This window comes from Anopheles stephensi, chromosome 2 (assembly GCF_013141755.1).
Source record: "Anopheles stephensi strain Indian chromosome 2, UCI_ANSTEP_V1.0, whole genome shotgun sequence".
NCBI classification, from domain to species: Eukaryota; Metazoa; Arthropoda; class Insecta; order Diptera; family Culicidae; genus Anopheles; species Anopheles stephensi.
The window spans coordinates 1,160,116-1,185,993 of record NC_050202.1 but is presented as its reverse complement, the minus strand read 5'-3'; the positions used below and the strand labels follow the sequence as shown (position 1 = coordinate 1,185,993).

The 25,878-nt window shown below is 48.3% G+C and overlaps 6 protein-coding genes across 13 annotated transcripts; 2 read left to right on the top strand and 4 right to left on the bottom strand.

The window, feature by feature from the left end:
* The first annotated feature begins 31 nt into the window (after window positions 1-31).
* LOC118508402 lies at window positions 32-1,427 on the top strand. Its single transcript, XM_036048163.1, has 2 exons — window positions 32-350; window positions 424-1,427. Exons 1-2 carry the CDS (start codon window positions 175-177, stop codon window positions 1,322-1,324), a joined length of 1,077 nt encoding a protein of 358 aa, XP_035904056.1. The 5' UTR covers window positions 32-174; the 3' UTR covers window positions 1,325-1,427.
* On the bottom strand, window positions 1,406-4,266 carry LOC118508400 (dynein regulatory complex protein 10-like). The gene is made up of 5 exons (XM_036048162.1): window positions 2,603-4,266; window positions 2,432-2,530; window positions 2,070-2,362; window positions 1,691-1,999; window positions 1,406-1,631 (listed from the first exon to the last, which is right to left on the bottom strand). Exons 1-5 carry the CDS (start codon window positions 2,957-2,959, stop codon window positions 1,448-1,450), a joined length of 1,242 nt encoding a protein of 413 aa, XP_035904055.1. The 5' UTR covers window positions 2,960-4,266; the 3' UTR covers window positions 1,406-1,447.
* An 87-nt stretch (window positions 4,267-4,353) lies between these two features.
* On the top strand, window positions 4,354-7,792 carry LOC118508398 (dynein regulatory complex subunit 2). Its single transcript, XM_036048160.1, has 4 exons — window positions 4,354-4,591; window positions 4,665-4,917; window positions 5,007-5,230; window positions 6,613-7,792. Exons 1-4 carry the CDS (start codon window positions 4,451-4,453, stop codon window positions 7,630-7,632), a joined length of 1,638 nt encoding a protein of 545 aa, XP_035904053.1. The 5' UTR covers window positions 4,354-4,450; the 3' UTR covers window positions 7,633-7,792.
* Window positions 5,110-6,382, bottom strand: LOC118508406 (general odorant-binding protein 71). Its single transcript, XM_036048170.1, has 2 exons — window positions 5,748-6,382; window positions 5,110-5,691 (listed from the first exon to the last, which is right to left on the bottom strand). The coding sequence occupies exon 2, from the start codon at window positions 5,614-5,616 to the stop codon at window positions 5,347-5,349; it is 270 nt and encodes an 89-aa protein (XP_035904063.1). The 5' UTR covers window positions 5,617-5,691; window positions 5,748-6,382; the 3' UTR covers window positions 5,110-5,346.
* LOC118508397 (differentially expressed in FDCP 6-like) lies at window positions 7,645-20,801 on the bottom strand. Of its 8 annotated transcripts, none has more exons than XM_036048155.1 (7): window positions 20,672-20,801; window positions 20,526-20,611; window positions 20,304-20,439; window positions 9,994-10,593; window positions 9,366-9,554; window positions 8,037-9,293; window positions 7,645-7,974 (listed from the first exon to the last, which is right to left on the bottom strand). In XM_036048155.1, exons 4-7 carry the CDS (start codon window positions 10,090-10,092, stop codon window positions 7,852-7,854), a joined length of 1,668 nt encoding a protein of 555 aa, XP_035904048.1. In that variant the 5' UTR covers window positions 10,093-10,593; window positions 20,304-20,439; window positions 20,526-20,611; window positions 20,672-20,801; the 3' UTR covers window positions 7,645-7,851. The 8 variants fall into 8 exon arrangements, with proteins under 8 accessions (XP_035904048.1, XP_035904047.1, XP_035904044.1 ...); XM_036048154.1 differs by having other exon boundaries at window positions 20,308-20,439; XM_036048151.1 differs by lacking the exons at window positions 20,304-20,439; window positions 20,526-20,611; window positions 20,672-20,801 and adding an exon at window positions 19,445-20,052.
* Window positions 20,802-20,854: 53 nt separating this feature from the next.
* LOC118508399 (E3 ubiquitin-protein ligase RNF25) lies at window positions 20,855-25,019 on the bottom strand. Its single transcript, XM_036048161.1, has 4 exons — window positions 24,695-25,019; window positions 24,449-24,517; window positions 23,583-24,279; window positions 20,855-23,507 (listed from the first exon to the last, which is right to left on the bottom strand). Exons 1-4 carry the CDS (start codon window positions 24,700-24,702, stop codon window positions 23,031-23,033), a joined length of 1,251 nt encoding a protein of 416 aa, XP_035904054.1. The 5' UTR covers window positions 24,703-25,019; the 3' UTR covers window positions 20,855-23,030.
* Window positions 25,020-25,878: the final 859 nt, after the last annotated feature.

The following is a 25,878-nucleotide window of genomic DNA, read 5'->3' as shown; positions in this document are numbered from 1 at the left end:
TTCCCGAGCTGCATTAATCCTCCACAGTTTGACAGTTGCCTGCTGGGTTGTTTACTTGTTTTGACAATTTCCCCGTCGCTTCGTAACAAAACAAACAGCAACAGCACCAAATATTCTTGTGCTGGTGAAAAAGTTTTTCTGTGCCGGACCGGGAGTGTTTCTGTCCTTCCAGTCATGCTTGGACAACTTGCTCGCCGGCAGATTTATGGCCGGTGCTTGTACGCCCTCCATACACGCACCATCAACGTGGACAGCTCGACCAAGCTCGGATTCCCTTGCGCGTATACCGACGAGGAAACGAAGAAAATTCTAAACACACTCAACGAGCAGGAGGTGGAAGAGTTGTACAAGTAAGAAAAAGTTAAGGCATCCCTCTTCTCGGTTCTCGGTTGACGTGAATGTGGTTTCCCTTTACCTTCGTAGATACAACATCTCCAAGTACCGGCTGAAGAAGATTGAAGGATGGCGCAAAAAGTTCGGTTCCTTTCTCTCCCTGGAGCAAGTGCTCGAGCTAGACGGATTCGGTGTGACGGTACTACGCAAATTCTACGACTCCATCGTCCATGGACCAAAGGAGGATGCGGCCGTTGCTCCTAAAGCAATCAAAAGGGACGTTAAATTCACAACCCCGCTGCTTAGCGCTCAGCTGGTACCGAAAATCAACAGCTGTGTGTCGTTGCATGTTGGGTTGGACTACGTGACCTGGGCCCACTTCAAGCTAACGAAAGATCAACCAACAGCGTTGGCCGGATGGAACAGTTACAACATCAGTGATCGGAAGCTGCACATCAACGAGCTGATCCGGAACGTGTCCCAAATCAATCGCCTCATCCCGGAAGCGGATGTGTACGTGGTGGAAAACCCACCCGTTGCGCAAGCCTCTGCCATGGGTTCGGCCGTTCAGACCAACATTAATGTGCAGCGTTCGCAGCTAATCGGCATGCTGATGCTGATGTTGGCAAACAGACCTTCTCCGTTCACCGACAGTGGCTCGAATCAACCCACGGATGGTTCGATCGGAAGTAACGTTTTCTTCCTGAAACAATACCTGTCCGCGAGACTGTTTGGCATCTTTGTCGGCAATGAACGGGTCTCTTCCGAGGAAGTAATCCGATCGATCATGGAACGACAACTAGCTCCGAACGAGGAAACGCTTGAATCGATGCAGTCTCGCCTGATCATACCGTCCGGTTTGAAAATTATCTACGAAGAAAACGACAGTGCCGAGCGAGAGTTCCTTGGTCAGTCCCTGTTGCTCGGGCTTACCTTTTTGCGGCTTTGCATATTCAAATGCGAGGACAGTTTGAAAATATTTCGAAGATAAACACAACAGCTGCGAAATCGATGCCTTGTGATAGAATGCTGTCCGAAAAGGACAAGTAGAATGGAATAAAATGCAACTAAATTTACCTGACGAAAAGTGCACACATCCAAGCTTGGTGAAACTTTACTTTCGCTTTCCTTTTCCCTTGCGGCCGCGCCCTTTACCACGCATCTTGCGTTTCCGCTCGGCTACCGAACGCCACATACGTTGCAGTACCTTGGCTGCCCGGTTCATCATGAATGCTTCAATTCGTTCCTCTTGCTCACGGATCTCGATCTGCCGTTTTTCTTCCATCGCATCGAAGTATCTACGAAAACCAAAACATTTTAAACAAAGTACACGAAAAAAGTTACAATTACTGCATACTTCTTCTCCTGGGGATCAAAAATGTTGTGCTTCCAACGGTTGTACTCCTGCTGGCGAGTGTTTAGCTTAGCCACCAACTCCTTCAGCTCGTGTGTCCTCTCGCCAGCATCCTTATCGTACTTGTGCAGCCATGATTGAAGCTGGTTGGTAAGCTTCAGCTTCTTCAAACGATTCGTTTTCTCTACCGTCAAATCTTCCTGCAGTTGCTGCTGGTAGCTCTTCAACGTACCAGCCGCTTCCTCGAGCAAGTTCTCGTACCGCTGATCACTTCTCTCGAAGTAATGGAACATTTGGCGATCGGAATCATCCCTGAAAGAAGGAAAGCCCAGAAGTAAATAAGGGTGAAAGGCACACCAACCAACCTCTAAGAACGACTTACATGAACTTTATAATATTATCTCGACTTTTCTCGCCCAGTTCATCCAACTCCTTGCGGTACCGCTCAATCACGGCGTACTTTTCCTGCACGGATTCTTCCAACTTTTCCTTCTTCATTACGAGGATGTCCTCGATTTTTCGGATCTCTTTCTTATTGCGTTCGTTGCGCGTCCACAAACGGTGCAGAATCTTCTCCTTGGCTAGATCCTTCTGGGCCGTCAGTTTCATCTTGTTGATCGTAAACTTGCGAAACTCTCGAATGTTGGAAAGAAAGCGCCGATAAACGCCTGGAAGCTGTAATTATATGTATGAGAGAACTGGTGCAAGGGTTTCTTCCGCGGCACATAATCATTCCCCAGGTACCTGCTTTACGTGTCCAATCGTTGCGGCGTGAAGTTCCTTTTTCGCGAGAAGGGACGCCAACTCAATCAGTTGTCCTGAGGGAACTTTTAACTGCTCCACCTGGAACGATACGCGCATGATGCAATTTTAATCGAGCTATTCTATAATTTTATTGACAATTGTCATCCTTACATCAATTTCGTCCTTAGTCATCGAGGACGAGGTGTTCGAAGAGATGTACTGGCTGAGGAACTTTATAACGTTCTTATCGTCCTCATCGAAACAGGCGTCCAGCAATGCTTCGTTTTGGCAGATTACCGGTAAGCAGAACAGCACCTCAAGCGTTTGGGTCATTTCCCCCAGGATCATTCCTACACGATTGATTTGAATGTTGAACTCCACCTTCTGCAAGCTTTCCGGATCGTACGAATCGTACTCCTCTTCGCCGTGGGCCATTATTTCGGACGTTATCTTCTCCACCATAGCCTTCACTGCCGCCACATCTTCTTCAGAATCACCGGCACAGACCGCCTCAAAACTATCTCCCATATTTTTAAGATGTTTCCTCTGCTCCCAACGGACAAGAATGAAGATCCTCTAGTGAGCGAGGGCGAGTTTATCAATAGTTGGAAAAAATAAATTCCATAGCAGCCGTCATAGCAACTGGACAGGCGTCATAGCAACGGTTCATGCGTGTTGAAACGGCGCACATCAATACTTTGAATTTGGCTAGAATTTGACCAGAACACAAGCAATCTATTCCCCGATCCTAGATTCACTTTTTTCCTTTCCCTTTTTTTGATTTTTTACCCTTTTTCTTTGCATGTTTTATTTCAAGTGTGCGCTTCAAAGCACGCTGAAGAACGCGTACCGCATGCAGCTTACGCATTTCCTCAATTTTTTCTTCCAAAGCAACCGCCTCAAATGCACCAATCTGTTCGCGCAATTGAAGCAATTGGTCTTCCTGTGGTCGAAGTACGGTCTCCCGCCACTCTTCGAGCCCTGCCATCCGTTCTTCAAGAGCTAGCAAAGTAGGCATAGGTTCACCAATAAATTTGTCGTACTTTTTAATCCACAACTGCAGCTGCACTTCCATCTTGGCAATTCGCTTCCTTTTAAGCTCGTGCTTGTCGAGCTGGGACAGATATTCCGGTGTGATTTCTACATCTGGTTGGCTGGCAAGTTGGTCCTGTAGTCGCTGGACAACCCCATCACCTTCCAGTTTCATCTCCACCAGAATGTGTTGCGAGGCGTTCAACTGATCTTGCTTTTCCGATTCGCTCCGTTGCTGAAGTCTCCGACGCTGAAGCGTTCGGTCGTTAATTTTACGTTCGAATTCTTCGATCTTGCGGTTCAGTGACTCTATCCTACTTTCCTGCAGAGCTATTACGCGTTTCCAGCGGAAAGTTTCATGCTCGGCACGGTTCTTGATCATAATCGGTGGACTTGGAGGACGTAGTAGTGACTTTTCGCTGATGGCTTGGACATGTTTTTTTGTATCTCGCAAAAGCAGAGTCGTTGGATCGTTTGCCGAACTTCCAGCCGATTGGTTTGGGTTTGCCTTTTTGTCCAGATCTTTCAGCAAATTTTGAAAATATGAATACCCATTTCGTTTCATCGCAGTGTCAACTAATTGCTTCCAAGCTTCTTCTCCATCCTTAGCTTGCTTCCGCAGATAAGCTTCTACTCTTACCAAAACTCCCAAATCAGTCGAAAGTTCCTCAAAAGCTTCCTTGATACGTTCTTTCTGTAGTGTAAAATCTACATCTTCCTTTAACGCAGACTTAGGCTTGAAATTGAGGATGGAATCGAAACTCTCCATTGGTCTAGACACAGGACAACACCAACTGCAGCTCTGTACGACGCGTGCTCGAAATGGTAGCGAAGGTAACCGACACCGTTCGTCGTTGTCATCAAATAAACAATTCGCCTACTTTACTGCCAGTACAGTGCAGAACCGCAACGATACGTGTTGTTTTAATCCAAAGCCGAACAAATCCTCTTTCTATCTGCCAACAAAGTGAATAAAACGATTAAAACATGGGCAAGAAAAAAGGAGGAAATAAAAACAAGCTTGCCAAAATGTCCGACGAAGAACGGGCAAGATATTTGCAGCATCGTGCCGACATGGAGGAAGAGGCACGGCGCCGCAAGCAACAACTTATAGCAACGTTTATGAAAGTACGGCAAGAAGTCTTATAAAACGTTTAAAATGCTTAATGCTTATGCTTAACATATGCTGGTTTCTCTTCAGAACAAGCTCAAAAGAGAGGATGCTTTCGCCCGTCTTAATTTGGCTAAAATCAACCAAGAATGGCGCTCCATTTTGCGCAACATCAAGTGCAAAGAATTGAAGGAGGAAGTTGAGGCAGTGGAGAAAACTTGCACCGAATGTATCGAGAACAAGAATGCGGTCATCAAGCGGCTGTTGTGCGATCTGGACGAGTCTGAGGATTTGTACTCCACCATGCTGCACGCGCATATGGAGCGTGTCGAAAAGATCATACGTCAGTAGAACACGGGTCCCGCTAATAGTAACTCATTAATGTTTCGTTTGCTTGTATTAATGTTTGCTTGTATCGACCTTCCTGTCCAGGTATTCACAACGATCGTGTCAATTTTCTCATGGAACTGTACGAGTTGGATAAGAAGGAAGTCATCGAAAACTACGAGCGCGAGATGGAGCTATACAAATCGAAGAAGTTCGAACTCCAGAAGGACCTGGAATGTGTATTCTACGGTCTGGCGGAGAAGGCACGCACCGATCGGCTCCGTAACGATGAGGAACACATGCTCAAAAAGGACGAGCTGAAGAACTCGGTATGTTTTCTTACTCTGGCTCAACACACTGAAGCTTTGCATAGTTCAAAAGTTTACTAAATCTAACGGAGCGACTACATAAAAGTGTCTAAAGTGCTGCTAAAAACCGTCTACCTTTAAAACATGGCGGATGTTACCGTATCCCAATCGTCACAGTTTGATTCGAACCGGTCACTCAGACACGTCACAAAGCGCATCGAGTAATCACACTTGTCCTTCAGCCGATTGTCCAGCCCCAACATGTGGAAGCACTCCTGTATTGAATCGACGTAAAACTCGCGCAACTCGTGCTCCCGGATGTCCTTCGTGATGACATGCAGTACCTTATGCTTCTCGGGGAAACCTTCCGCGTTGGTGGCTTTCAGCTCCTCGAAGAAACACTGCATCAGGCAGGCCCGGTCGCGTTCGAGCGATGACGAGTTCCCTCCGCGAGTTCCATTGCCAGCTACGGCTTCGCCATACTGTGGAGGAGAACGTCCATAGTTTGAATACTCGCCCCCAGAGCCGGAACCCGTACCTTGACCTCCGTAGTACTGTTGGCGTTTGCGTCGGCGGTAACTTCTTCCGTAGTCACGCATCATCTGTTGCTCCTCGTCATTCCGATCTCCCATTCTCGAACGTCGGTCATCGCCATTCCGTTGGTTTCTTCGGTCCATCTGCTGCCGCCTGCCATTTTCCTCCGGTCGATTCGTTCGTCCATTATTTCCACGCTCATTTCCATCGTATCGCCGGTCGTACTGAGACTGCTTCGAGCCCTGTCTGTTGTTTGCGTTCTGTCTTCCACCGTCATCGTTGTCTTTGTCCTCATTCGATTCGTCCGATGCTGATGAATCGTAGTCCGGATACTCATCGCTGGTTCGATTCTCCGATCCAGAATTCGTTATCTTGTTCAGGCACGTCCGCACGATTCGCTTCACATCCTCCGCGCTCGGACCTTCGCCTGTGCGACAGCGTAAGCCTTCGACTGGCCGGGACGTGCTCAACACAAGGATCACAAGCACTATTGCAACGCCAACGGTGGCCGCCCTACGAACGCACCACAATCGCTGCTCCATCGATCTCACTAAAGCTTTTCCAACATGTCGCGGAGGTACTTGTGCGGTTATGTCCCGAGAATCTGTGTACTTCTTGGTGACTAAATATCTCAAAAACTACTTACTCGCCTCAGGTCAGCATCAGTTTTTATACCCATCTGGTCAACCCGATTTTGACACAATAAACGACCAATTGCGCTGTCATCATGAGCGATAACAATGGAGCACCTTCAGCACGTTTGATTCAGAGCCGACATTCTAATTGACTTCGGCCTCGCATCAAACCGCTGTACCTGTCGTATTACCAATTCTAAACTTTCCACCTTACGTTTCTATCCATCCATCCAGATGATACTGAAGCTGGAAATGATCACGAAAGAGCGTGAGCGTGAAATGGAACGCCTGTGGAAAGAGTTCCAGCGTGTGCTGAATCTCTACCTCCGCAACACGGAAGAGTACCGGAACGAATACAACACTCTGCGCGATCAGGACTCGAGTGACACGAAAAACATCCAGGACCATTACGCCGAAGTCGCCCGGTTAAGTGATCAAATTGCTGATCTTCGGCTCAAGCTGGCCACCCTGAAAGAGGAGCACGAGTTCAACATGAAACAGATGCAAAAGAGCAAGGCCGAACTACAGCACCGGGTACAAAATCTCAAGCAAGAGATGGAACTCGGTACGCGCCTCGACCAAGAACAGCTTAAAACGCTCGCTGTGTACAGCAACGACGCCATCAAACATCTCCAAGGCATGCTCAAGAAGGTGAAATCGATCTATCAGATCGCAAGCTTCTGCAAAAAGTACGAAACCGAATCGGAAGATTTGCTACCATTTGTCCAGAGGCCCAAAGAGACTCCGGGACAGTCGGAGCTTCCTGTCGCGGATCGTACACTCGTCGCCTTGCCCTCCACCGACACAACGATGGATAAGTTCAAGCGCGAGGTGTTCGACACGGCGGAACTGTTCGAAAGTTTCTGGATGCGCTTCAACAAAGCCCGCATCGATGTGGCCTGTCTGCGCGAGGAAAAGCAGCAGCTGATCGACCGAAACGAGCAGCTGAAGGCACACCTCAAGGACTACCTCGTCACGGTGAACATGAACAGTGGCGGACCGGTGGAATCGCACGTCGATCTGCTCACCAAACGTCCGACCTCGATGAAGATCGAGAAGCTGGTACGCATCGATGAGCAGGTACTTGTCCAGGAAGGAACGAGGAAAACGGTCCGTTTCCGAACCGGCGGACAGCAGTGCCGTCCCGTCACCTGCATCGAAGGCAATCTCAGTAATGCAATCCGCAACGAGCGGCTGGGGGGCGTTCGGGCCAAATCGTCCGACATCTACTCCATGGTGCGAAACACCGCATAAGCAGTGCCAGTCTTTTGCCGATCTTTTCATTTAGCTTTTTATTAAATAAATCCTTACAACGTAGTGGTGTGGAATGGTGATTAGTGCTTACAGAAAACTAAGAACCGTAAAATACAAATACTCATACAGTACAAACGAAGCGTGTTATTAAGTTATGTCGCAACCGATCCCGGCCAGATCGCTGTGTTCCGGATCGTGGCGGATGACTGCGGTTCGACTCTAGCTAAACCGATGGGATGCTCTGGTACCGGCTACGAGCACAGGTCGATCGGCGGCCACAAACGATTGCGTACGGCGGATCATAAACTCGCCGGCGCTGGTCCGGTAGGTGGGTGACATGGCCTAAAAGGAACGAACCGGATGTTAGTAATTGCACCTTCACGGTGAGTCACCGCTCCACTAACCTGCAGTTTTGCCTCCACAATGCCTTTATTGTCCTCCGACAGCTGTATTTTCTGACGGGCCAGCTTTAGTTCGCGATCGAGCCGTTTGCGTTCTTCCTCCAGCTGCCTCAGCATACCTTCCGCCTCGAACAGCTTCTGTTCGTTCTCCTGCTGCCGATGCTCGAACTCCATCCGCTTTTGACGCTCCTGCTCCAGCAGACTCTTCTGCTCCGCCTGCAACTGTTCCAGCTCTTCGCGCTTTTCCCACTCCTCAGCTAGCACACGCGCCTGTAACGCACGCACAATCTCCTCGTCTCGTTTGGCCTGTATTTCGTCCTCCAGCATCTTCTCCAGACACAGCTTAACGTCCTCCAGTTCGGCCACCCGTCTCGAATCTTCCCGCGCAACGGCTTCGTACTGGCGGGCCTGCGATTCTGCCGCTAGTCGGGCTTGTTTCTCTCGCTCCAGCTGCACGTGTGTTTCTTCTAACCGGCGCAGATGCTGACTGCGCAGTTGCTCCTCCTCACGCCGACGGCGCTGCTCCGCTTCGCGCTGCTGCTTCCGTCTGTTGACCGTGTCGCGCTGGAAGCCCTCGCGTCCTGTGGAGTACGTAATGGCTAGCTGCAGCGCCGCGATCCACTGCAGTCGCGTTTTGTGATCGGGCGTGCCCAACTCATACGTCCGGTCGCCCGAAACTAGTGTGAAGCGCTGTACCTTCTCCTGTTTGCCCGAGCTTGGATTACCCGCCGGCTTCACCATGAAGCGGGAGTCTAGCACGATCGTGCCACAAACCTCCCTATCTGCTGGATGTTTGTAGTACGACAGCTCGCAAGGCTGCAGCACAAAGAAGTACTCGCGGAACGTCGGCAGCACATACCCGCGCCGGAACAGGTAGCCCTTCTTGATGACGTCCTCGATCAACGTTTGGTACATGTCGCCGATCGCCTCGCAGATCGACTCGCGGTAATCATTCACCTTATCGTAGTTCTTGAAGCGCAACATCTCCAGCAACTCACCAAACTCAAGCGACTGATCGGACGTGCGCAGGTAGTCGTACTTGCCATCGCCGTCGTAATTCAATCCCAGCGCATTCAGCAGATGCTTGATGATGATGAACGCCTCCATCGGGTGAATCTTCACCGCGTACAGGTCCGGCTCGGACGCATCGGTGGATAGATCGGCCACCAGACAGAATATGCGGAACAGCTTGTAAACGGCCTCCTCCGTGTAGTACTGATCGTTCGCCGGAAAGTTCATCCGACACACCAACCAGCAGACCTGTTCGATAGGAAGAAGTGGAAGGATTTAGCTACCTTGCGATCATTGCTCACACCACCAGTTGTTTCTCACCTCATCGATTTTGGTTTCATAATTGCGCAATGCCGCCAGTGGCAGCTCGTTGGACACACCGGCAAACACCTCCTGCGCCAAATAGTATCGATAATGCTCGAAGTTCAGTGTTGCCGTCGAGCGGAAGTGATCCAGTCCACGCTCCACACCGTAAAGATCCAGCAGCGTGGCGATGTTTGCCGTTAGCACCTGTAATGGGGATGGAGCAAAAGCAGGAAGCAATTAACCACAGGCTCATAGCGATTCTAAAAATATTAAAGGTGTTAAACGGTAGGTTTAAAGCAAAGCTCGTAGGAAAATAGGAAGCTCTTTCGGTTATAGAATGGACAATAAAACCGTTAGGCCCACTTCATAGACGATCGTATTTGTGAGTGAACTTTTATTGCTTCCTCGTGGGTCATTTTAAGGTGGCATCCTACGAGGTGGCAAATTGCGTTCGAGCGGGCGTTTGTTTTTTTTCGAATATTTTACTATTTTATATCCAACCGTCTCACACGGCTCGATGATCACACGGATTGGTCCGATGGGAAAAAAGCTTTTTCTTAATACAAACAAACATAGAGGTCGTGCCTACTCTCCAAAACAACTGGTGTAGGGACAAGCTAGTCTTCTGCAGTATGGAACTCACCTTTAGCTTAGACTTGCTCACGAATCCATCACGATTCTGCTGCAAAGCATTGAACGCATGGCATATACTGTTGGTAACGTTCTTCAGCAATGTTGCCATTTTGTTCCTGTTCTCAGCACGTGCTTCTGTCGATTGATTGTAGTAGATGTTTACTGTCGTTCCGATTGCACGCAATTCACTTGCAACGTGTAGTTCAGTTCAAGCTACACACTTTCTCTGTCTCTATGACTATCGTCTATTAAACCCTCGTCGCGGATGGGTTAAAAAACGTTCTGCTTGATTCACTGTACCACTATGCGCGCGTTTCACTAGTCAGCTATTCGCACTCGTCCACGCACCAGCACATTGTCCGACGAACGCATCCCGAAAACTGAACCCGATTGAAACCACCAACTACTTTGGCCAGAGCGACACCCTAACACTGACTGCTTGGCATGCCGTGCCAGTGTGCTCTGTGTCTTTCGCGGTGGGGCTGCACACTCGATGTACGATAGAAGACGCAGAAATCGGCAGTCACAACACAGTTGGGCCACAGTGCTCTTGCTGTTCTTCTGCTTTTTGATACTGTGGGGGGGGAATATGGTACCTGGTACACGGTGGCTGCTCGGTGGTAATGGGAAAGAATGAATGAAGAAATCACACATGATTAACCAATTAAATTCGCCCTCTTACAATGTGCGATGGCACGTGGTCGCAGCACAGGTACAACATCACACATTTTATCCCACCATTATCTAGTGGATGCACATTTGTTTGGCACCCAACGCCAAATAGTTGCAGCACACACTAGATAAACGGGGCATCATGCGTCGGGTGTGCAGTTTTAGCCATAGCCGATGAGAATGATGTCACAGTGGGCAAGGGCGCCGTGCATTGCTGACGAGACATCTCAAACCAAAACAATGGTGTAAATGCAGGCGCGTGCACGTGCAGCTTTTGGCATGAATAGCGACGATAGGGTTTCACGACGGTTTACATGCGCTTGATGGATAGTTTATGACAGACGATAATTCCCGTGAGCAATGCTGAATGCACATGAAATTAACTGCAGGCGTCGAGATCGATCAAAGCCGTTGAGAGCTGGTCGTTGTGCTAGTTTGGATTTTACAGGTCGCTGTAGATCGTTTACAAACTAATCGAGCTAATTCGTGATGAGCTACATATCGCATTCTAGAGGAGATGGTGGTCATTCGGAGATAAATAAACCTCACGAGGCTTGATATTCTTGAATAACGTAGGCATCATATAGGTCTCAAGGATAAACAAAATAAAGCGAGAAGAAGACAAAGCACCTTGCATCACTGATTAAACAATTAGCCATCATAAAACCTGTAGTAATCCTTTAAAAAAAATCAAGGTTCAAATGGATGTAATCGTAGATGGGACTATAAAGAACAGAAAATGTGTTTCAGAGAATGAGGATGCTACAATGTCCTTTAAGACATACAACAGAGAAGAACAAACAGAACCTTTAGCAACCGATGGACACTATGGAAAAGCTTTTTCATACAACTCTTACAAAAATATAACTTCTTCTTCTTCCTTGGCACTACAACCTCGAGAGGTCTCGGTCTCGGCCTGCCATTTCTGGCTTTCTGTGACTTAATTTTACCCGTAGTAAAGTATTCAGCCTTACGTAGGGGGAGGCAGTCTGGATGGGAATTGAACCCCGGCCATGCCGTGTGAAGTCCGGCGCCGCTGTCGCCTCTGTCAGCGGAGTTCTAATTCGGATAAGTTCTAATTCTAATTCTAATTCTAGTTCTTAATCCTTCGATATTCAAATATTGTTTGTGTTGCCGCTAGCCATGGTAGAACACTGGGGAGGTGACTACCGGACAATGTAATTAATCTTTGCACTTAACATCATCTATTTCTCACCCTTCTCACCTATTTTAGCCACACTTTTTTGCTGGTCCTCAAGACACCCAGATTACGGTGAATCACGTTCTGCCGCTTACGGAGATGGTAACGGTCGCGTTCTCGGACAGTATCGATCGCCTTTCTCTCCTTTTCCAGCACCGAGCGCTCAAATCGCCCGATTTCGATGTTTGATTTTTGCGTGCTGATTAGTTCCACCACCGCGACAGTGTCACCATATTAGGGATGGTCCAGTCGCAAGCCATCCCCCGGCACATTGGAGGATGAAGTGTGTTCGAGCGTAACGCTTCTTAATTGCTAAACACCATTTCGCACACCGGTGGCAGCGCCTGATCGGGGTTCGCTTTCCCGATCCGTAGGTCCAACATTTCCTCCCACGCATCTACGCCGCGGCGACAATCGCAACAATCGCAATCAAACGCAATCGCGCTCAGCTCGCCTCACGGGGCCGGGTGATTATAAAACTCACTCACCGCCTGTGTATCTGCTTGCCCGCCCGTGTGCGTACCAGTTTCGGTGCTTGCGCAAAATAAAACCCCAAGACTAGCGATGAAACGTGATTTCTTTCGTGCTGTAGAGATGTCAATAGCTGGCTTGCTCTCCTTTGCGGTATGGCAATTTGCACAGAACGGCTTTTCACCCAGGGACGGGCTGATCCAGATTCGGGCTGGTAAGGCGAAGGAGACAAGCCCAAAAGCGATCCCATTCACAACGTGCCAAAATAAATGATCGCCAGAATAATGTTGATCGTCCGACTGGCGTCGGGACGATGAACATAACGATTCATTTATTTGAGTGCTTTTTAGTCGCCATCATGTGAGAGATCGTCACGTCGCGCCATTTTTAATGTCCGTCCATGGAAAAGACACACAGCGGCCGAAGAAAGTAGTCGGCCGAGGACGACGACCACGGCAGAAGCAGTGTACAGGTGCGTGGGAGCATTTTAATATTGACTGTCGATCGAACGACAATCAATCGCTTAACTGGCCATTTCCAATTGAGGAAACTGTCCCCAATTTGTTGATCATGTTTTTATTCCACAACGGTATTGGCTAACCTGTCCAGATAAAGTAAAATGGTTGGCCAGGTGACAGTGCAGCTCACAGGGAAATGGTAGCTATTGTCCATGACAAATGAGAGTCTTCCAACCAGGGCTTATAGAAGAATCCACAGCAGAAAAAGAAAACACTACCTGTATTGATGATCACGCCAAATAAAATGTCTAGAATTCATTTTTCACTACCAAAAATAGTCGCAACATGTAATTTGCATGCCAAATGACTGATTAAACTCCGCAAAGTGCTCACAAAGCGGCGATCATTAGCGATAAGGTTTGTTCGAATAATTGATCGCTGGCCAATTAAAACAAATGATCGCTTCCTTTCCCGGAAGGGATGCAAGCCACAACAATGTACGAATGTCCTTTTCTGACCAATTAGCACGGCCAGAGCCTAATGACTTAAAGCCAAGCCACATTAAACTAAAAGCTTGATGCGCCAATACGTGAAGGTATCTGAACATTTAAATTTGTTTCATATTCGATCGATGATAGACTTTGAAGCTCTTTTTACGATGCAATACCACTTACAACACCATCGCTCTTCTGGCTGATATCACCACAATCAAGTTGCCATTTTGGAAACCGTTCTTAAACGGCGGCCATTAGCATACGATTCGTTGTGGGAACACACTTAGGTTGTCCTTGACGAGATCAAGCCTGGGGACAAAACAATATATAAACAATATCTAGAACTTCGATAAAAAGCAATAAAATTGCACTTGACACTCGTGACTAATAAAACACCACTTCGGAGGAATCGTAACGACTCCGACTGGAGCCAGTCGATCCAAATATGGACATTTCTTTATCAAAACTCACCGCGGTCTTTGCAAACGAAACACATCACCACTTGGCGCTTAGCGCACAAACAACACCGACAATCCGATGATCGACGAAGACGAGTAATCAAGAGGCAAAGCAAATGCGGGCCCGACATCACATCTCCAAGCGGCTGTCCACTAGCCAACATCTCATAAACCTAATCCCCCTTTTGGACAAACGGTCGGTGGAGATTAATAGAACCCGGCGCTCGCAACTTCACATATTCTAATGAGTTCTCCCCGCCATCCCAGCCGCCGGCTGATCGGACCACTTCCTGGTCCGGACACTCGTCGCAGTGCGCAATTATAAAGCGATCCAGATTTGAGCTACGACGTTTGTCGAGCGGCACAAACTCCGATAGTGCGCTCCAACATCGACCCGCGAGCCAGTGGAACACACTCCCCGGTACAGTCGCACACGACCGGTTCTAATACACCGACCGAGCTAAAGGTGTGTCGTGGGTGTTTGATCAGCTCGTAGCTCGTTGGTCCCTTCTCTTCCAGTGCTTCATGGTACGTCCATGGCAATGACCGAACGATGCGACCGGCGCAAGACAGAGGGAAGGACGCTCCCGTCGCGAAGAGAGTGCCCAAAAAAGGTCACCTTATTCTAGGGCTTCAGCACTCCCCGAAAAAGGGCGCGAGCGGACGGCCAAGGACGGTGTGCCCGCTTCGGTGTACGACCGACAGCGGTAACGCCGACGCCATACCAACGCTTGATGCCTTCTCGACTCAATGGATGCGACACGTCAATGTAAACAAACGATCTTCCGTGCTTGGCGGAGTACTGAGCGGATCACCCGACGGCTGGAGTTCAAGCACTTGGTTCTTCCTGACCTTGACCGACGCTACCACCGCCACACAACACACATCATCTTGAAGCGTGGTTGCGCTCGTTCCACCATGATGGTTGGAAACGGGTTTTTATGCCCAAATATGCTCACTTCCACCCCTGCCCGTACACCACTCTCGTCCAGCTCATATTCCATTCCGTTTTACGAGGGTGTATGTACGATCATTATGAATTCCACCAACTCTTCCAGCAGAACCGTGGCCCTACCACCGCTGGCCGGGGGATCAAGACAGCCCAGTGTCAAGTTTCAGCGCGCAGGTCGCACGAGCCGCTCTGCCGGTTGGCCAGGCACAAGGCAGCGTGCGTGTGAGATAAATTGCTCGATCACGATGTGTCGTGGTCAACATAAACCAAACGCGACAACGGCACACCGGTTTGTTTGGCGCCGTTTTACGAGCGCGTGCCTTATGGCCAGGAAGGCGCCCTCCCGGTTGTGGGTTCTTTAACGACGCCGATCGGTTCGGGGCCAGCGCACAATAGTGCACTGCTCCGATCTCCCCCCCTAGTGAGTGCCTTGATCTTAGGTATTAAGCGTAAACGATACGATGCCTGACAGTTGATCCGACAGAGGACCTCACTGTTTGCCGACCGGAGATGAGACATCCATGATGAGGTCGTGTGCTTCTTCACACGCAAATAGAAAAGAACCATACGTCATCTCACTCGTGTGCAAGTGTATGCACCGTGCTGAAGTATGAATGAAGTTATAATCGTGCGATCTTAACCAAGGGACAAGGTCTATAGGCACTGCCGAGTTTCCGCATTGGAATGCGGCGTACGTAATTTATAGGTTAATTCCCCTTTTTCCACTACAGCTTCTCCAAGACATTAAGAGAAGGATTGTTGTATGGTGTGTGCAGTTTAGCCACTTCAGCCACACGCTCCATCATCGTTTAGCTTTTGGTCTTTCTTCTCCAATCTTTGCGCCCACTTTTATCTGAACTAATCTTCCTTATGACTCTCAAGACAGGCTCTTTATCGCCAGGAAGCGTTGACAACCGACCGCAGACATTATCGTCGTCTATCGAGAAACCTCGCGTCAATCACCGTTCCAAACACCCCGATAATTGAATAATTATCTGACACACATGCACGCGTCAACAAATCAAATGGTTAGTGCCCTACCCTTCCGCTCTGCGGCTAGCCACAGGGGGGGAATCGATATCCGCTGACGATCAAAACATCGTGCCTGGCGTTAACCTCCACGATACGAAGTTCCGCAGATCATAAACCATGTTCCAAATTAGGTAATCTCTACCTGCCGTATGGCTGCCGTTGTTGTTGTTGTTGTTGCTAGTGAGGAGGTTAATGGAGAGCGTCGTCTAGTCATCGTTTGCCTATCGGCCGACCGGTTTCTACAAGAAAACACAAAACAAAGACTTGAACGAGCTTTAGCTCCGTGGCACCCCTTTTCGGATAGCCTTCCAACGGTAAGAGCAACGAGTCCACCGTGTTTCTTTCCGAGCCTAACAGCGGAAAAACATCGAACTCAACTACGGTGCTTCCAGCGCAAAAACACCCAGTGGTAAGCACCCAATAACAGACACTTTACAACCAGCGACTCCAGAAATCGAGCTGTAGGAAGTCTACAAATGATGCCGTTCCAAAAACACCACTGAAAAAGACCTTCGCTGGACCGGATGGAAGAACAGCCCAAACGCCGCAAAGTGCGTGAATCATGCCCGAATGGAGCAGACCCCCGAAATTGGAGACCCCCAAAAGCCTCTTGTTGTGACACCGTGGTGACATTCGGCGGCTTCGGGTTGTGACAGCGACCGGCGCCTGGCCAGCAATTGCCCATAACGCTCGATGCGATCGAAACACGGTCGTCGTCGTCATCGGCGTCAGTAGCACTTTTGGAGGCCGATCGTTCCATTTCCAGAGACCCAAAGATAGCGTCCTCTCCTCCTCCTCTCTCGCCATGTTTGCCTTCCGTGACTCCATTCACGTGCGCCGGAGTGTCACGGACGGTCACGGCATCGGCATTTCGTTGGATGAATGAACTCATTGAACCGAAACCGATACTTTTCTTCCGATGAATGTGATTGACCCGCTTCTACACGTCTCGAGAGCGGTGGTGGGTTTGGAATTTCTGCATTTTGTGACACCGTAGTCGTTAGCCGTTAGCACAAAGGTTAGAATCGGAATTTCAAGGTAATTGGAAAAGAGATCTCAGAGACTGTCACACTAGCGGGCAGGGACAAGAGTAACATGATCTACATTGTCAATCGCCTGCTCTCACTGCTCTGGTGATCTTGAAGATGCAAAGTTAATCAATGCCCTACCACCAACAGCAGCTCCACTTATCACTATCATTCAACTCCACTCTGTTTAACGATCTGTTTGCAGAAGCAAAGCGTTCGATCAAGGTGAAAATAAGACGCTACACTTGGTGCGTCGCGGTTAATGATCGGATCCTCCCAGCAATCAGACTACCCTCGCCACTTGGGGTTCACGCAGTTCCACGGGACCACCGAAAGGAACGCCTTAATTGACAACCGTAAGGATGCTTCACTATAATCATTTAATCACCGCAATCACTGCCCATTTCGTTCCACGCGGCTCGAAAGCACACAAGGAATGCTTCTTTTAATTTACGCACAAACAAACAAACGTAACGCAACGGAAACGGAATTGGAGGCAACATGCCACGCTGGGAACAAAAACTGTCCGATCTAATTACGCACGGCATTCTGTGGCTCGCGACGATTACAGCTCGTTCGACCATTTTGTGACACAGGGAAGGTCGCTGCCAAGGCTATCCGTCGCGCGGTTGGGATGTTGATCCTGGCGCGATATTTAAGCCCGTCTGCCGGTGAACAGACGGATCTCGTCTTTGTTCAGCACAATCAATGGAGGATATTGGTTATTAATTCATTGCGTGTGGAATTTCCTCCCTTTTTGCAGCCTCTTTTCAGCAGGACATTCCAGACGATAAACGTCTGGTCTCGGCCAACGTTGCCAGCAGAATTCAGGTCCGGGCGATTAACCGAAGAATGACATTCAGACATTCAACAAACACACAAAAACCTGGGTAGCCTCTGTTCGTCTGGTAGCACGGGCGCTGCTCAATAAATCAATTTGCAGGTCGAATGTCGATGCAGTTGGGAGAGCGCACTCCGGACTCCGGATCGTGTGCGGACGGAGTTCCGGTTTGCCTTGTCACTATCATGCGCGTTAAGTAAGCATAAACGGTTTCACCGTACCGCGCCGAATGGCGCTTAGTAGACGGTGCAACTTCAACTTGAGCTCACGGCCAGGGTTGTCAAAGGGAAGGATGCTTGAGACAGTGCAGAGACACTCAAACTGTGACACTCCTGCGTTCGTAGAATACTCTCGAAATTATGCTTCCTCTACCTTCCTTCTATCTTAATCAAACCTCACCGTAGGACACGGGCGTCGATCGCTAGTCAATTCAAGATTCCAACTGTCATCGGTACCACGGGTACGCTGTGAAGTACCCTCAGGAAATAATCTTGCATGTAGTGTAGAGGCAGATTTTTTTTTTCTTTTAATCATGTTTGCTTTCGGTTTCGATTCTTTGGATCATTTTTTGTTGTATTCGTTACACTCGTGCATCCGCAAATGCAGCTCAGTTGGCGGAATACATTGTAAAGCCATCGTCTAGACAGGACGCTTCACCTCCATCACCCGTTTCTTCCCTCCGGTCACACAAACGACCGTCTCTGCTCGTGACCGAAACACGCTGGCCAAGGCGCCAAATAACATGCGCACGCAATATGCAACCCATTTACACGTCGCCGTTTCGATTTGCTGGATCGTGGTTGGAGGACCAACTTGCTGTGCTGTGCGCGATCGCGATTCGATCGATTGATCGGCGGTTGGCGTAGCGGAGGCACCCGGAGGCAACGGTCCGGAGAGGTGCGAAATGAAAATCCTTATCCTTGAATAACCGTCCACGGTTTCATTGCCCTTTTCGTTCCAGATGGGTGATGATCATGATGATGACGACGTTCGGATCGAGCCATGAACTGTGGTGGCCTTCCGGTAAAAGAATGTGCCCACGATGACGAAGATGACAGACGAAGCCTGGAAGAATGGCTTCCAAACGGGGTGCCATGGTTTCTTATCGCGCTCTTTTCGCATTCGCGGTGCAAAGATAGATAAACGCACGCTCGCCCATAGCACTCAAGGGCATGAAACCATTTCCCGGAATACCATTTCTTCTTGTCTATTGTGAGAGTGGCGCTCAACGGATGGCACGACGCGGCATTGATGCACTGATTCAATCTGCAATACATAACCTGTTAACGTTCACTTTGAAACGGACTTGCAAGATATTCTATCTGGGTCACATATGCCCACCAACGTTTCATCGACACGCAATTGGTAGCTATTACACGACTAAATCAAACAACTTCAAGTGGGTGAGCGAGCAGCAATCGATAAGATCGTTTTTGGATGCTACCAACTATCCAAACAAACATTACCATCGTTTGATAAGCAGCCTGGACGGACACAAAAACTGACGGCAAAACGCAAGACACAAGCATCTTGGAGCATTCCAACCGTTCTTATCTTAATGCAATGCATTCGTTCGCAAATCGCTCAACAAATTTGCATTTTGCAGGCGTCCAGCACAAGCACAAGTTGTGTCGTGTGTAGGAAGCGATCGCGCCATGGAAAGCTCCCATTAATCAAATAATTATGAAATTAGCAAACCAGCGCCCATGCTGTTTGCCAACTCTGCTTGACTCATCGTTTCGTTGGCCGTTGGGTCGTGCAAATCGTGGCGATAGGTTTAAACTGTAATCGATTGAAAATAGTATATAAATTCTGAATTGTGTAATACACACTTCCCAGCTTCGGCACACGTACTGATTATCTGTCCCAACGTTTTTACCGATGCTCCATACAAACGGTGAATGACAGATACAGGCAAAGCCCTTCTTCGATCACACCAGCAGCTCACCAAGCTGCACGTTGTCGTGTCCGACGTTGTCACACACCTAACACGATAAGATAAAACACTTTCCGCCCAAGACGTGTAAACACTAGGCCACTCCGGAATCGAACTAGAAACTCTCCGTCCGCTTTGTTTTGCTACGACCCCCCACTTCTTGGTGCGCTAAATCCCCTCACCAACGCCATACGCCACCAATGCCCAACTGTTTTGTGCACGACTCATCGATATACGTTTTCAACAAAAACAAAACCGCCGTACAACATGCACACGAAGGCAACTAACTAGCTCAGCACAATTAATAAACGCCACCACCTCAGGGGCAGGAAAGCAAGCACAACAACGCGATCCTCACACACTCACTGCGACAAAGGCAACCTCCCAAGTGAACCGTTCAAAACCGCGCTCAGATTCAAACTGAAAGTCGCGTGCGTTCTCTTCCGTCGACGATGTCGCGGAAACAACTCGAGTCCCTCCTCCGCCGCTCGTACACATGCGACGGACAAGCGTGCACCCGTATGAATCATGGTGCCCGACGCACATGATCGTTCGCGGGTCGGCCGTCGATCGATCACACGAGCAGCTTCGTCGTTGACGGATGGTAACATGGATGGCGACCGAAAGGGATGATGCGTCATACCCGGCCGAACTGCACCGGGGCAATCCTTAAGGGCAGGTCGCGGAGTTTACGCACGAAATCCCTTACCATTCTAAGAGCTTTTAGATAACGGCCGATAGGCGCACGAGCGAAAAGGAAATAATTCGTAAACGTACCTACCAGTATGCCGCCGCGGCTTCCAGTTTTGACCCTTAAAGGGTGTTCTCTCGGCCTCTCCTTGCCTTCCCTGCTGTTCGCGATCTGCCACTCGCCACTCATTCCCGAATAAAGCCGGTAAAGCCGTTTCGCCTTCTACGAAAGAAAATGAGAGAAAAGCCATCAGAAACAGGTTATTCGCTCCTCGCCGCACCTCGCCCGACACCCGATTGCAGGCTTACCTGATTGGAATGGTTGGCACATGGGTACTTGATGTCGCAACCGTTGTCGGTTAGCTCGATCGAAACGTTGCACCGGAAGGTCGATGCTGCAAAGTGTGAACTAATTTAAACTGATTGCTTTTCCTAATGGAAATAACTTTCGCTACCTTTTAAGATTACTGTTCCTACCACTGTGAGGAAATGCAAGGATTCTCCCTACGTGCCTTGGAATGTTGATGATGATGCTCGCTGTGTGAGTCATTCCTTTGGGGGGCCAGGGATAACGATGCGTTCTTTCATGAAAATTACCACAAACAAAAGGGAACAAAAACACACCAACGAACACTGTATCACCGTTCCATTAGTCCGGGCAAAACGGTTTGCCTTTGATTGGTTGTAATTTGAGATAACATACATATCATATCGGTTGGTTGACCGTTAAAGGGGACTCAGACACTGAAATTCTTTCCCTGTCTGATCCGTACCTCACGTGCAGGAATTACAAATGACTTAGAATACGTTTCCTCACGTCGCACATTGTGCGATCGTGATCAGCTTGGGGACAGGAGACATCGTTAGGTGCGTGTGTTTAGTTTTACTTCGTCTTCAGCATATTTAGCTCAAAATGAGATTTTCGTTAGGTATGTGTGTGTGTGTGTGTGTGTGTGTGAGTGTGTGTGTATATGCTTTTGTTTCCGTTCTATGTGCTTATTGACAGTGGATATTTACTGAGTTATGTTTAAATTCACGTTTACACCGGCAAACCGGACCTCCCGATCGAGTTTCGATCCAACTGCTCAATTCTTCACAACACTTCCTTTACTCCTAGTCTAGTACCGATAAGATTATGCGTATTCCACTAATTTGTGTTTTGCTTTAGATTAGTTTTATGATTTATGGAGTTCTTCCTCTACCAGAGGGTTGGTTAGCTGTTGCTGTCGATTTTTTTAATTACTCCGAACCGAACTCCCTTCGGACTTTTCGCACCAAGAGAAAGGGAAATCAATACCATTTTGCTATTCACGGCTGTGAGCATGTGCGATTTGATTTCCGGTTTTATGTGGAGCATTTTCTTCGTCATTTCGATTCGACCCAGGAAAATCCAACACACATACACACACACATATGTGTCGTTCTGGCTTTGGCACGCATGATACGTTCCGTTCGTTTCTTCATAAGAAATAAGTGTTTACTAAGACAGCGAGCAATAAATAGTTTACAGTACACAATTAAATGGGAATTAAATAATAAACTCTTGGCAAGTAAAAACAACACAGGAATATAACACATCCATTCCTCTCGATTTGCCCTCAGAAACACGGCTGCGGCCGCGTTTGGTGGTGGTAAAATTGTGTCCTTTTCAAATTATTTAAACGCTACCGTGTGCAGGAGAGATCCTTGGTAATTGGCGGAGAAACCTGCTGAATAGTCGCTTCGCCTATTATTTCTCCATAACCCAGCTCTGTACGCTCGAACCTAACATTATTCTTACCTATAGTGTAAAAAATCGTCGTCTCGCACATACAAAAATTATAGAACACATACGTTATGCTTAAGTTTCACAGTATTAAATAAAATATCAAACTGACTACACGTACACCCTTTCTCTCCCTCTCTCGCATACACACGTTTCGCATCGCCACTTGCACTCCGTTTTCGAACACTAATCATCGACACCTCGACACTGGAAACAGCCGATTTTGAAGGAAAAATATTGACAAACCGAAATAAAGCGCATAATACGACGAAAAGATTACTTCTTCGAACGAAGGTCTTTAGTCTTGAAAACCACAGCATCCAGCAGTCGCCAAACGATCGTACATAGTTCTTCCGTGCCAGTCGGACCGCTACATCGAGCACATCTAGGTGGGTTCGCAATAAGAACATCAAAACTACTGTGTAGTAAAAACTGAACTGAATACAGAAACTTATTCTCATACCTTGCGCAACACACCCCACGAACCGCCGAAGGGTTTGCAACGGATCCAACAATATCCGAACGGAAGTCTTTTCAAAAGTGTTACATTTTAACGATTCACACGATCGTTTCAGCCGTAGGAGAAAAGCATTGTGCAACATTGGGTAACACCGAGGATGACTTCGTTCTATCCTGTGAATCGGCCTCCTACTGCCACCAGCGACACGACGCGCCATCTCTGCCGAGAGCCAACATTGACCGAAATGTCTACGAATGCCCGCAACTATGCGGACCGTGTTACGAATATGCATGTTACTGTCGATTATTTTGGTACGAGTAAGAGTATTTAGGAGACTGAAGAGAATCTGCATACGTTTCCGTTGGATTAAATGTTATATCAGTAGCATCGCTCTCATAGCGTGGCTATCATCCTGTCCCTGATGCTTCTTCGACAGATTATGCTGGTAGCGATGGGCACCGCACGGCCACAACTGCTCATGCTCCAGCGAGCTATACCGGGCGTGTGGCCGGTACAGCGGATCCAATCCTTCCCGACGGACCCAACTAAGCTGCATCGCGCGGGGATCACTTTCCTGGGGCAACAATTGTCACCTGGCATCGGATGCGCAGGGAGTGCCTATATTTTTGGTCGCCCCACCGCTGGCCGCCGTGGAAGTTCCAGCGCCGCCTGCCCCGCCGCCACCACCTCCACCCCGACCCTGGTGCTGATGGTGGTGATGATGCTGATGGTGATGATGGTGACGATGGTGCCGGTTATGGTGGTGATTGTTGTGACGTCGATTACGGTAGCCTCCACCGCGATGATGATCGGTTTGACCGGAACAGCACGGATCGGAACAAGCGTCCGGATCGTCATTAGCTTCACCGTTTGCGGTGGTGGCTGACGTTGGCGCGTTACGTTGCTGCCGAGCATTATTGTTCGCCGCTTTTGAGCTTGAGCCGCCTTTGGCCTGCTGCTGTTGTGTGTGTGCGTTAGTAGCACCATGCTTCTTGCTTACTGGCGTTTTCACCTCCGGAATTACAGCACTGGGGCCAATCGAAGCATCGTTTGTGCCTTTGGAAATCTAAAACGAAACGGGGTGAAAATGGTATATTTTACACGTGCCAGCGAGAATGGATCTCTCCCCCAGTTTACTTACCTCGCCATTCGGGGATTCCGTTTCAATCGCAATAACGTTACCCTCCTCAGCCTCCAGATCAATAATTCCACCCCGTCGTTTCTGATGCATAAACAGACGGTTCATTTGTGCCTGTAGCGACTTCAGTTCGTCCGTTACCTGGAACTTGGGTGCATTTTCTCGTTCCGTCGGAGGACGACAGCGCATCAACGGTTCCACCTCCACGTCTATCGGTTCTCTGCACACCGGACACTGCGCCTGGAACGCTTTCGCCTCCTTTCGCTTCCAGATCGGAAGCTTCTCGATTTCCTCCTCATAATTGCGCTTCGAAGCATTGATGTGGCATGCCAAACAGTGGCTGTGCAAATAGTGATAGCACACCGTCTTGGTAAACTCATCTCCCTCGAGGAACCCATAAAGACAGATCACACACTGGCCGGACGGTAGATTACTTTCCGTCAAGTGTTCACGTATCAGATCGATGAGATCAAACACGACTGGTTGGCCGATCGATTCTGTCAGCTTTTGCTGTACGGCTCGCTCGATCTGTCCGATAATGTTATCGTCCAAGCCGCGTGGATTTCTCAGCTTTACGTTCGGTCGAACATCCGGATAACCGGCGGTGGGTAGCACTTGCAGTGTGATGCAAACGTACTGTGATTCCAGCTCTTCGCCGACGGTCGGAAACACGGTCGTTTCAATCATCTCGGGAAATCCACTTCAGGTGGACACAAACCATTGCGGGGAAAAAAAGAAAAGCAATAACAATGAGCAGCATAATCATATTGTGCAATATTTGGCATGCATACACCCCCTCACATCGGAAGGACAGAGACGTCGCGTGATCGATTCGGGTTCCGAGGCTATGTGCCCAATTTCATCCTTACCTTGCAGTTTTCGTGATATGCACGTCTTCCATCAGAATCGCTTCCAACGATTCGACCTCGTCCAGCAGCCTGTGGAAAGCAAATGATACCAAACGAGCATCCAGCCGTTATCATTACTTGTAAATTGCTTTGCAGCATTCGATTAGACGAGCGTCGGACCTCCCTCCCGGGTGCAATTGAACCGGTGGAAGCAAATACTCCTTCGCATCTTCTCCAAGGAAATCGCACACATCGATCGATACTTACGCGTCCATCCTTAAATCCCGGGAGGCAGAATATTGCACACACAACAAGTAGAAAAGATGCTCCGACCGGAAGACGCTCCTAGTTTTTACCGATACTACAGAAGGGAATTAAATTTTTCGAACGGCACCACGAAATAAATACACTTTTGCTACGATAAATACAGCGTACGGTGCTAGAAAATATCGTATCGCCTTGTGTGTGCACTTTCAACATGAACTAGACGGGCAGGTTGGACCGAGGAGGCCATTTTGACAACTGATGAAAACCGATGTCATGCGCAGAGTTTGACGTTTGCGTTTCGGAAAATGTTTGAATCATCTGTTGCATACCAGTTGCTGAATTTACAGCATAAAATGAACAGCTATATAGCAAAAGCAGGTTTGAATGATTCTTCTCTTCATCTGTTGGCAGGCACCTCAATCTCGGGAGGTTTTTCGTACCGCATTTCTAGCTTTCTTGATTTCTTGGTTTTATACCCGTTCTAGCTGAATAGATGCTCTCAGGGGATCAGTGCGAAAGAGATTCGATACCGAGTCCTGCCGAGTGAAAGACCAGTGCCACCACAGTTTCTGTCACCACTCCCCAAAAAATCTGCATCGCAAAGAAGGAAGTACAATTATTTTTACTTTTTCCACACTCAATTCCATTCTCAAGCCAAATATGCCCTTCATTACCAATGGACCGATGGACCACTCTAGTTAGTGGAGCTTTTCGAGTGAGGGGCTTTTTTATATTGGTTTTAATTTTATTTTAACATCTTCAAGCTTTTCGCTTCACATCTACCGAAACCCTTACTTCAACGTGTACCCGAAATATTTCTAGGATTGGGTCTCGACTCGCCATCCAACATCGATCTAATCTCGTTTATCAACATTTTAATCCAACTAATACCGAAAACAATCCGCCTCCACCAAAAGGACCTGGTAGCCAACAAATAGTTCATTTTTATCGGAGGACAATCTTCTTTTACCTATTGAAAATTCAACCCACGAAAAACGAGGACAACATTGTACGCCCACCAAAGGACAAAACCACCGACATCCCAGAGAGTAATAGTGACATGGTGTTAAATAACTCACGAAACAACTAAAACAGTCGACTAGTAGAGTAGTTAGGCAAAAGCTACATTTTTGAAAAGGATGACATGGGAATGATGTTACTTACACACATAATGAAAATGATTT

Coding starts and splice junctions, on each gene's coding strand:
- LOC118508402 (XM_036048163.1), top strand. CDS start 175: ATGCTTGGACAACTTGCTCGCCGGCAGATTTATGGCCGGTGCTTGTAC. Junction 351..423: donor GAGGTGGAAGAGTTGTACAA/GTAAGAAAAAGT, acceptor TTACCTTCGTAG/ATACAACATCTCCAAGTACC.
- LOC118508400 (XM_036048162.1), bottom strand. CDS start 2,959: ATGGGAGATAGTTTTGAGGCGGTCTGTGCCGGTGATTCTGAAGAAGAT. Junction 2,363..2,431: donor CGATTGGACACGTAAAGCAG/GTACCTGGGGAA, acceptor ATATAATTACAG/CTTCCAGGCGTTTATCGGCG. Junction 1,632..1,690: donor TTTGATCCCCAGGAGAAGAA/GTATGCAGTAAT, acceptor TGGTTTTCGTAG/ATACTTCGATGCGATGGAAG.
- LOC118508398 (XM_036048160.1), top strand. CDS start 4,451: ATGGGCAAGAAAAAAGGAGGAAATAAAAACAAGCTTGCCAAAATGTCC. Junction 4,592..4,664: donor TTATAGCAACGTTTATGAAA/GTACGGCAAGAA, acceptor GTTTCTCTTCAG/AACAAGCTCAAAAGAGAGGA. Junction 5,231..6,612: donor AGGACGAGCTGAAGAACTCG/GTATGTTTTCTT, acceptor CCATCCATCCAG/ATGATACTGAAGCTGGAAAT.
- LOC118508406 (XM_036048170.1), bottom strand. CDS start 5,616: ATGCAGTGTTTCTTCGAGGAGCTGAAAGCCACCAACGCGGAAGGTTTC.
- LOC118508397 (XM_036048155.1), bottom strand. CDS start 10,092: ATGGCAACATTGCTGAAGAACGTTACCAACAGTATATGCCATGCGTTC. Junction 9,555..9,993: donor TGAGCAAGTCTAAGCTAAAG/GTGAGTTCCATA, acceptor TCCCCATTACAG/GTGCTAACGGCAAACATCGC. Junction 7,975..8,036: donor TTGTGGAGGCAAAACTGCAG/GTTAGTGGAGCG, acceptor CGTTCCTTTTAG/GCCATGTCACCCACCTACCG.
- LOC118508399 (XM_036048161.1), bottom strand. Junction 24,280..24,448: donor CATATCACGAAAACTGCAAG/GTAAGGATGAAA, acceptor GTCCACCTGAAG/TGGATTTCCCGAGATGATTG. Junction 23,508..23,582: donor CGGAATCCCCGAATGGCGAG/GTAAGTAAACTG, acceptor GTTTCGTTTTAG/ATTTCCAAAGGCACAAACGA.